The 10,828-nt window shown below is 37.8% G+C and overlaps 1 protein-coding gene across 1 annotated transcript in view; it reads left to right on the top strand.

Moving 5' to 3' along the window:
- Window positions 1-3,589: 3,589 nt before the first annotated feature.
- Window positions 3,590-10,828, top strand: part of LOC137250201 (arrestin domain-containing protein 17) — a 112,049-nt gene continuing 104,810 nt past the window's right edge. Inside the window, exon 1 of the mRNA XM_067782629.1 lies at window positions 3,590-3,776. Within this exon, the coding sequence (XP_067638730.1) occupies window positions 3,755-3,776 (22 nt within the window). The 5' untranslated portion in view covers window positions 3,590-3,754. The remainder of the gene's footprint in view (window positions 3,777-10,828) is intronic.

Raw genomic sequence — 10,828 nt, 5'->3', positions numbered from 1 at the left:
CAATTTTGGTTCGGGCTATAGTGTGGGCTCAAGTTTTGTTTTTAGTCTTGTTTTTAGCCTTAGTTCCAGTTGAAATTCGAATTTCGTTTGCGTTCCATTTCCAGTTTCGGTCTTGGTTCCAGTTTTTCGTTCAATCTCAATTGAAGTATCGATTGGAGTTTCGGTCTTGGCTCTAAATTTGGGTGATCATGGGACGTTCCGCTTTGTAATTGACAACATTTTGGCGCACTATGAATGCCCGCGGACCATATGATTAGACTAGATATGTGCCACTTACTCCATATAAAGCCTCGTAGTTTCACAAACGGTAATTATAAGGAGTGAAATTTTAACTAAAAGGGGCACGACACAAATTTTATCGGAGATAAATCCCGCCAAGTCCTTTTTTATTTAAAATTTAAATCTTCCTTACCATCGTCAGACAATTAAGATGCAGGAATCGGCAAAATGTAGGGAAATGAGTTAATCTCAAGTTACTTAAGCCTATAAGACAGTAACAGCAGTTTCTTCAAATGGTCAAAAATCATGTTCTCCTGAAAAATTTACAATAAGGGCCAGAAATATTTCCAGTTCGTAAGTATAGGTTCTTCTTTGTAGCTTCTATTAACCCCTTCTAACCCTTCTTTCCCCAACCCACGCAGCCTTCCCAGTGACCATTCTGCTAATCATCAGCCTGCTAATGTATTTTATCAGAATCGATTCTACTCAAAATGCTAGTAACGCCTTTTAATCCGTCGACATTAATAAAGTTGTCCAGCAAAAATTCTTTGCTTTAGACTTGCGAGCCGTTTCTGCAATTATCATTCTCGGAGAATCATACTCCAGGCACTAAGTCTTTGGTACATACTTTAGTTTTTTAACCGGCATTTGGAATAAATTTAACTTTTAAAATATTCGAAGACTTGGGAACATAGCTCAACTTCAAGCAGCCAGCCAGCTGCAGGAAGTCTTCCACATCTACGAAGGAACTAAGTCAATCGGCCCAGAAACTTTTAGGATAGATGGCATTACTCTAAGGCTGACAACTTCCGATAATGTAGCTGATTTCTGCGCGACGGGAATATTCTGAAAATGAGTGCGCATGATTTTAAACAGAATACCCAAACCACCTTGTTGAGCTTCGATCCTGAGAATAGGCTACTCCTGTAGAAAACTCCTTCTGGAATATCTGAGGAGGGCAAACATCTCCGTCCATGCAGTTTTTCACACACATTTTTTGGTTTCTTGTATTCTTCTCCTTTTTCTTGTAGCGATTATGAGCTTACTCGAAGGTTAAGGGTGGCCTTGAACCATTTTAGCCATCCAATCCCCTTCTTCCGTGAGGATCTTGGGGATGCCAGAGCATCGCCTACTAAATAAAGAGAATTTGCCATGGGTAGACGAGGTTTTCTTGCGGCAATAACGAGACTCCCTGAAGGTTTTGGGGAGTTTTGTCGATGTTGATGGTCCTTTGCGAGATATTTAGCCGATACGTTCCGAAAAACTAACATTGAATCGTTAAGCCATCCAACAACCTCTTTCCCTGAAGAACTATGGTCGCCAGAGCGTCGCCTATTAATAAACAAAATCTGCCACGGGTAGGTGAGTTTGAAACTTTCGGATCTTATTCATTTTAAATTTTAAATATTTTTTAAAATTATGAAATTGATTTCAAAGTCAGTAGTTAAGTAAGAAGTTTAATTAAGGCCTAAACTTACCTTAACATCCTTGGCGTAATACAAAATATTTCGTTTCAAACGAAAATAGCGACGACGCCAGCGCTGAAACGACCACGTGTGCTTCAGCAGGAAGCCCTCTTTAATCGTGGCCTAAAAGAAGAAGAAAAAAGAAATTTAGCTGTCAAAGCATAGGCAGTTATTGAAAGTTGAGACCATGGCGGAGCCACACAAGGTGGCACCACGGTGACATACCTACAAACATAAATAAAGGTTCCATGTACTTTGTTTTTGTAAATCAATAGACTAAAGTCAAAATCGTACTGCGGCCGAAGGTGATGTATCAAATCATATTAAAAAAAGGACGTGTGGCACTCGGGGACTGCCGCGGTAAAGCTATTGCATATTATCAACTTATGCAATTATAATATTTATGCAACATTTTGTTTTCTTTGATATTAATTCAAGTTTTGTCTTTGATATTAATTCAAGTTAACCTTTTTAAGCGTGGTGACCGAGAAGAAAACAAATTTTTTTCTTTTATTGAATAAATGAGAAGTTAATATTTAACTTTCACTTTAACTTTATTTCTAACTTTAACTTTAACTTTCACTTTAACTTTAACATTCACTTTAAATTTAACTTTAACTTTATTTTTAACTTTAACTTTAACATTCACTTTAACTTTAACTTTAACTTTAACTTTAACTTTAACTCTAACCTTAACTTTAACTTTGACTTTAAGTTTAACTTTAACTTTAACTTTAACCTTAACTTTAACTTTAACTTTGACTTTAACTTTAACTTTCATTTTAACTTTAACTTTATTTTTAACTTTAACTTTATCTTTCTCTTTAACTTTAACATTCACTTTAACTTTAACTTTATGATCCGGGGTGGGCGTGAGCTTAGCACCTGCTAACAAGCCAACCTGATATAAACGCACGCAAGTCATTTTCTGTCAAAAATGTCTCATCGATTTCCAATTTTCCAATCCGCGCGACATTTAGATTTGAAATTTGCACACATGCTTTACATTGTCGCAACGCATGCTTATTTGTGTTAGGGCAAAAAACGACGGTTGTTAGCGTGCGCTAAAAAAACGCAGTGCGGATTTATTAGGTTGGCTTGTAAGCGACCATATATGTATACGATAAGCGATAGCACAATGGCTACTTCGTGAAAGTCACCGACAGCTCTTTTAGTTTGATTTCGATGGTCGTACGGTGAAAAAGTGTCGCACGCGCGCTTAAAACAGAGTACCAAAGAATGAGTGTGACACATGTATACCGTTCAAGCATTGAAATCAAACTAAATAAATAATTGATTTTGCTTCGTGCTCGCTACGCGTTCGTGTTTACTAACACATTCTCAATTTGGTAACCTGCCCACCGCTGATTATGATAGAGATCCAATATTATGTATTTGGCCTGTTGCTAACACGGAACCTTTACGAACGTTTTCGAATCTTTTCGAACCTTTTCGAGACTTTTCGGATCTTTTTTGGCAAATATCCGTTACGGTTTTTTTTGATTTAGTCGCCAAGCCCGCGATAAAATCTATGCAATAGCTTAAAAGTACAAATCAGATGTCACAGCGCTGTCACCTTGCATAATTACGTCATGGTTGAGACTAAAATATCCAAGCACTCACACACAGACAAATGCATTACGGTAAAAATATATTGAAACCAAAGTACAAAATGGGAAACGACGTCAGTTAATTCAATGGGTTCAGAAAAATATAAACTTTTTAATTGCAAACGAAATGAATCCAATTCAATATTTAATATTTTCAATGTCAACAACAATTTATTTGGTAATCCACCAGAATCGTTAACGACGAGGTGAATAGTTGAAAAAAGTATACGAAAGTTTTCCTCTCAAAGGCACAAGCTTGAAGCAAATGAGCAGCGGGTTCGTTGAAAGAGTGCGAAATGGAAGGGCCATCCTGCTTTGCCAATGGCTGGTGAAGAAACTTTTCATTGAAAAAAGCGAAAACGGTATTCAAGAGAAGGCCAAAGGGCAACAGCCGTGCAGGAAGAAAAGTCAACAAGCCAATAAAAGCGTAAACAAACATATAGACAACAAATATTGGAAATGGAAGAGGACAAAGTAAGAGGTACCTAGAAATGTGGAAAGCTGGTGAACAATTGAAGTTGAAATACACGTACATTAGAGCGGGTCAAATTTATTGTTAAAAAGGCACATCCAGTTTCTGAATCTATAGGTCATACTGATTCATAATGCCCATGGGACCATAGGTCTGAAATGAATTTCGAGCGTCCCTAATTTTGTTAGAAAATTGTATATCAAAATTTTCTTACTTGATTATGGAGGCTCTAAATTCATTTCAGACATATGGTCCCGTGGACAATATTACTCAGTATGACCCATTGATTCAGAAACTGGATGTTCACCTGACGTTTTTTTTCCCCATACAATTTGACCCGCCCTAATGTACATACATGCTCACCAATAGGGCTTTTCCAGCTGACACCTTGTAGCCTAGGTGACTTTGGGGACGGTAAACATAGTATTCCAATAATTATATTTAAACAATGAGATTAGGTTAAAGCTACTAGAAAATGGTTGTGTGGTCGAGAAAGACCCATCTTCACCCAAGATAAATTTTCGCTAAGTTCTCGCAAAAAATGGGCAGTGAAGCATGAAGTGACTCTATTCTTCGCGCAGCTCCAGCGGAAAAGTTTATAAGTACATAAATACGTAACGCATGGACCTCCTCAAAACAGCAGTCATCAATTATAAATGAAGAACACAATAACTTCGAGAGCAAGTTTGATAGTTATTTCCGTTCAAAAGAATCTCACTACCCTGCATGAGGTATTGTTCGCTGAGCTCACGTTGGATTGTTTAACAAATTTTGTGCAACAGAATGGTCGTAGTGAAGTGGGGAGGGGCCACAACAGGGAGGAATATGAGCAGAGGCACGAGCCAATGGAATTTTTCATCTCTTCTATTCTGAGTTTCGGTAGTAAACGATTTCCATGCTGAGCTAGAAGGAAACGGTTACCTACACAAATTCCCCTGCAATCTTGGTCATGGGTAAATTACATCATGGATGAGATTATTTGGAAGGGCTACTGAATATGGCGACTAGGTAATCTGAAATAAGTGGACTGGCTATCTGTTTAGGAAAAACGGGCCAGATTATTTTTATTGAAGATATAAGATCCCATATTCAAGACTATTGCAAAGTATGATTTTTGAGAAAACCGATTCTGTCTTAAGTAGCGCTGATCTAGTGTAACACACTAGTAGCGTGTGCACTCCAGAACTCTTACCTGCTTCAACTTTATTCCAGACAGAACAAACTATTGTACTCCCTTAACAACTCCCAAGCAAGCTTGAACCCAGTCATTCGCTTAATAGAGGAGCAGTGGACTAATTAACTGGTTCGCTATTATATCGAAGTAGAATTGGATAGGGGAATTCTATCAGGAGCTCAATGTAAGCTGAAATTTTAAGCTGCGTGAACGCTGCAGAGTCTTTCTGGAACTCTATACAACTAAGGCAGGGTGCCCTCATTTGATCAGAGCACTTCATACAGGACGATTTATCTCAGACAGTCGATTATTAGTTAAGTTCATTTAAGCACTTATATTCAAGATTCGCTATTCCGAATCTTCTATCAGAATAGCAGCACAATCTTCCAGACCAATTAGTACTAATCTGTCTTCGTTAAATGTATTGCTTTGCAGACAGTATTGCAAATAGTACATTCGAATAGGAATAGTGACCTCCACACATCCGCGGCATCGAATTCTGTTGTTTTTAAGTATGTACGAGAGTTCGTCCACCATGAAAAGCCCCGAGAGATACAGCAATTCTCCTTCTTTTGGGATTCTTTATGTTGTCCTCAAGTGTACGCTCTTGTCCTATAATGTAGCTTCGGCTTACCTTACGCTTGTTTCCGAAATCCTTTTCTGTCGAGCGATTGCTTTGTACCCCTGTAGGCTGGAATGTCGAACGCCCCTCTTAAATCCTGGAAAGTGGAAATCACTAAGTCACTGTAGTGTAAGACCGTCTGGATTTTGGGAATCAAGGGGTTTATAAGCGCAATACATAACTTTATAGCTTCCGCAGACCAATTGTCAACTTCACCTACGCCAGGGGAATTCTTTTACAAATATGAATGTGTCATACACAGCAGGCGAGGCTTTGGCGTCCCCAAGTTCCTCATAGAAGGTTTAATAAAATCACCATCCAAATCGAAATGATCGTACTAGTACCTTAATGGTGCTTGTTACTGGAACGTAGCAGATCTATATCCGTCAAAGTACCATCAACATCGATAACACTCCCCAAAACCTTCGGGGAGTGTCTTTATCTGCAGTATTCTCGTCGAAAGGAGCGATCTGCTTGTCCTGTACCTGTGTCAACTGTCTCGCAATATTTCACTTAATCTCATTGGGTGCAGGCTAATAAGTTGCTTACAGAGAGAGGGAGTTGAGATTTTAGACCTTAAAAATATTTCCGGGACTGTGTTTATATTTGGTTGATTGCTTGGTAGGGCATCCTCCAAGGGCTACCTGGGCAGGAATTTCAAGATGATGTTTCTCTACAGAAGGAAATGGAGTAATGAGAGACTACGAGATAGGAGGTGCTAAGCTCGCCCTACACCAATGGATCCAAAGTGAACTTGTCCTTTTGAATTCCTTTTGTCATCTTTATTCTAACACCTACAGTTATTAAATCTTGTTTTGTTTCCATTATCATGTCAATACAAAATTAAGTTTTCCCAACAGGGTCTTCTTATCTTTTCCATATATACATATGTCGCTGCTCCACTGCTCCATTGACTTTAGCGCGAAAAAATGTTCTGTACATTGGCAATTTGTGTAAACACAAGCACAGTCAACTCATTGGTCTGTGTAAATAACCGTAAAAGGGCAGATAAAATTGCAATTATTGAAAACCACAACAAATGTCAGCAATTGTTTGCTTATGGGTATGAAGGTAAACAAACATTGGCAACGAAGTGCTGTTTGCTAACAAAAAATTCATCAATTGTTATATGGACATCAATTAATGAAACACATGTATGTGTTGCTATGCCAATGTGTATGTGTGTATGGTTCCATGCAACAAAAGATGTGTCCTTCGGTATGAAAGTTGAACCGCAGAAAATTCATTTAAATATTGTAACGAATTTAGTGCAATTCCGCTTATTTGCAACCTTCTGCTAACGTTCGAATCGCTAAACTGTTGAATAAATAACTCCATTATTCAGTAATGCAAAATGGTCTTTATTAGACTACTTTCACAATAACACTTCTACTTCTCAACAGATAGCGTGCTTACTCAGCTTTAACTCCTTTTATACTCTGTAGTGTATCGTTCGCATACTTCTACGCGTTTCTGTTTCTAGAATTTACTATTCGTTTACCAGCTATAAAATTCTCAGCTATAACTACAGATGCACGATTATTATAGCTTCGCGCATAGCAATTCGCGTGTATATGTGAGTGATACTTCCACAGATGATTGCCTACTTTTGGGAGTATCTCAGATATATGCATGTGTTTGTGCGTTGCTCTCCGCTGCTTGTATGGACATATGATTTATTGATGTGCATACAAGTCACTGTTTAGTATTGGCTTAGAGATGATAGTATCCCTTAATGTTGCTAATATTCGTCACAATATAATCAGTAGTACTTGTGAAAACTTTCTGAATCGACTGAGGATAAGTTTCATATGGTGGCTATAGCATTTTCAATTAAAGATGGGAGAGCGTCAGATCTAAATGGGAAAGCTACCATTGTAATTGAGAATAAATAAAAACTAAAACAAGTAAGGAAGGCTAAGTTCGGGTGTAACCGAAAATTACATACTCAGCTGAGAGCTTTGGAGACAAAATAAGGGAAAATCACCATTTAGGAAAATGAACCCTGAAATGTGTTTGTATGATATGGGTATCAAATGATTTATAGAAGTCTATATCTATCTAGATTAGTTTATGCCGTTACGGCGTACCGTTATGCAAACAAAGTTAATATACTCTGTGAGCTCTGCTCAGCTGAGTATAAAAAAATGGAACACGCGATAAGCATCGAAAGAGAATTTAGGCCGAACGTCTCTTGTAATTTTCGTCGTTATCCTTTTTAGTTTTTCCTACAAGTTGAACGGTAATTGAGAATGGTCAATTGTAAACACGCAAGCGTTATTTCGATACGACAATAGTTACTTGTAAATGGGAAAGCATAATATGAAAATGCGATAGCGTCATTTGTAATTGAAAATAGCCAGTTGTAAATGAGAATAGTCAGTTCAAATTGGGAAAGCGTCATATGGAAATGAAAACAGTAAATTTTAAATGCCAAAATGTCAAATGAAAAATTGAAAGTGCTACTTGTAATTGAGTGTATTCAGTTGTCAATCAAAAAGTATCAGATGTAAATGAGAAAGCGTCAAATGAAAATGAGAATGCTTAATTATAAACACGAATGCGTTACCTCGATATGAGAATAGTTACTTGTAAATGAGAAAGCACCAAATGAAAATGCGATAAAAATAAAATAAATAAATGTAAGGTGCGATAACCCGTAAACAAATGAGCCAAAATCCCGCATTCCGGAATCGATGTATTTGTAATCGAATTTCAGCGTTTTGAAGTTTTCCGTTTTATTACATTTCTCTCATATTTCGCTACCAGTGTTCGGAGTATTTAAAACTATTACCTGAGTAAAAATTTAATTTTCGGAGTATATTTTTTTTTCCTTTTTGAAAGCGGGCGAACAACTATCATCGAATTGATTTGGTGGCTTGGCAAATCCTTCGATTGTGTTTTTACCGTGAAATGTTTCTCAGCAAAAAAGTTATCTGCCATATCAGGTGCACATGGAATCGGTTTCAAGACCGGGACAGATTTCTATAGGAACGATAATGGTGAAATGATAACTCACGTACAGAGTGTGGGGGAAGACGGACCCGATACCCCGATCGCCGATGATGAAAAATACGCTCCGACATCCGACAATGGTGAAGTGAGAATAGCAATATCACGGCTAAAAAATCACAAGGTGCCAAGTAATGACGGGATACGCGCCGGGCTGTTCAAACATGGAGGCGAAGAGTTGGTATAAAATAAAGAAGCAAAAAAAGTGGGTCTTGCAGTAAATGTGGACAAGACGAAGTATTTGCTGTCGTCGTAGCCTTTTAAATATATATAATAATAACGTAAAAAAGCAAGAAAAATTAAAAATTATTAAAAATCCGTTTTGTGATAAGAAACTACTATGTAGATTTGTATTATATACTTCAATACAGTCAATACAAAAAAGTTCCCCCCCCCCCCTGGAACCGCGCATGATTTAGGTAGTGATACAATTTCGTTTTCAACTCGACCCCAATAAAACTTTGAGATAAAAAATGTAGTAGGAGGTATGAGCGGAGCAAAATACTCCGTTTCGAATAAAGTCTGAACACTGCGTTAGCAATGAAACATGTTGTCAAAAGCGTGACGTCACGCCGATAAAATTTATTTCCCAGCTAACTATGATTTTTTTGCTCTCTCAATTTTAATGCGAGATTTGTTTATTGGTTCATGCGATAACCTCCGAAGAGATTTTAGACCAGGCTTCTCTTCCAATTTACGTCGTGCTCCTTTTAGTTTCTTCCTACAAATTTGCGGGACGGAACTTAATTGTTTATGCCGACTTCGAACGGCATCTGCAAGGCAGATGAGTTTTCACTGAGAAGTTTTTTATGGAAAAAATACACTCGGAGTGCTTTCCAAATACTGGCGAGGGGCGAACCCGCTTAGAAGAATTTTCTTCGAATTGAAAAAACTTGTTTATAAGATTTTGGTGTTGCTTTGTCAGGATCTTCGGTGTGGTAGGCGGAGTACGCTACCATCACACCACGTCGGCCGCTATAGCGCCATTTTTAATTGAGAGTAGCCCGTTGTATATGAGAATAGTCAGTTGAAAATGGAAAAGTGTCATATGGAAGTGATAACAATCAGTTGTAACTTGGAACAGTCAATTTAAAGTGAGAAACAACTGCTGGAGATGGAAGCGCTTTAAATAAGAACTGTCAATTGTAAATACTAAATCATCATTTCGACATAACAATAGTCAGTTGTAAACATCAAAGCATCAAAAGGAAATGCGAGAGCGTCATCTGTAACTAAGAATAGTCTGTTTAATATGAGAATATACTGTTGAAGATGGGAGGAAAAAAATTAACTGTAAATGATAAAATATCAAATGAAAACAACACTGAACCTTAAGGCTACCTTTACGTAAGTAATACGGCTAGGTAGTAGTCTTCCCGAGAGGAGAATGTCACTTTGTCTATTGTAAATAAGAAATCATCAAATGAAAAAAACTACATAAGCTCTTTATATATATCCTCACGTTACTGCTGTCCTAACCTCATCAGTGATTAAACCATGTCATCTTTTGAATGATACTGCCTTGAGATCGATCACAAATTTTCTCTACCATTCTGCTTTCTATTGTGTGAAGTAGTCGGATTCGAAAAATGTGTAGCGAACGTCCTCTATTTGTAAATAGCAGGGGCGGTTCCAGTTTTGGATCACCTCTATTCTCTGTAGTAAATTACGGAAGAAGTAGTTTCCAATTAGAAATTGGGACAAGTAGAAGGGATCTCTTCATGTGACAGCTTTAAGCATGGCTTCAACTAGGAAATCAGTTTCCTGATTCACTTTCTCGCAGCACTGAAGCTTCATTGTTACTGCCAATGACAGATGAATTCCATTCACACCTGCACACCAGCCACATTCGTAGCTGCTCCTAATCTTGATTTAGTACGTGAAGATCTTTAAAGTAGCCTCTTGGCAAATAAGTATGAGCTATCTTGAAAAAAGTGCTTAGTGTGTCAATGGAGTTTTTCATGTCCAGCGTGACCAATCAAGTTATGAACATGGAATGCTGTGTAGGCTTCTTAGGAAGGATTTTGTGGAGTGGTCTCTGTGAAAGCTATTCTGCAGGTGGGACAAACCCCTTTCATTTCAATGGCTACTTTAATTCGTTGTTTTAGAAGGCTTTTTCTTTTTTCCCAGCCGAATCAAACATGCATATTGACCGAAACTGCAAAGTCAATGGGGAGTTGGAGTCTTCCTTGCCTTTGGGATTACTACGAGGTGCACTTTATTCCACTTAACGTGAGTGTTCATTGACTTCAA

This window comes from Eurosta solidaginis, chromosome 1 (assembly GCF_040869045.1).
Source record: "Eurosta solidaginis isolate ZX-2024a chromosome 1, ASM4086904v1, whole genome shotgun sequence".
NCBI classification, from domain to species: Eukaryota; Metazoa; Arthropoda; class Insecta; order Diptera; family Tephritidae; genus Eurosta; species Eurosta solidaginis.
Note: the sequence above shows the minus strand (reverse complement) of the source record. Positions and strands in the feature narration are given on the sequence as shown.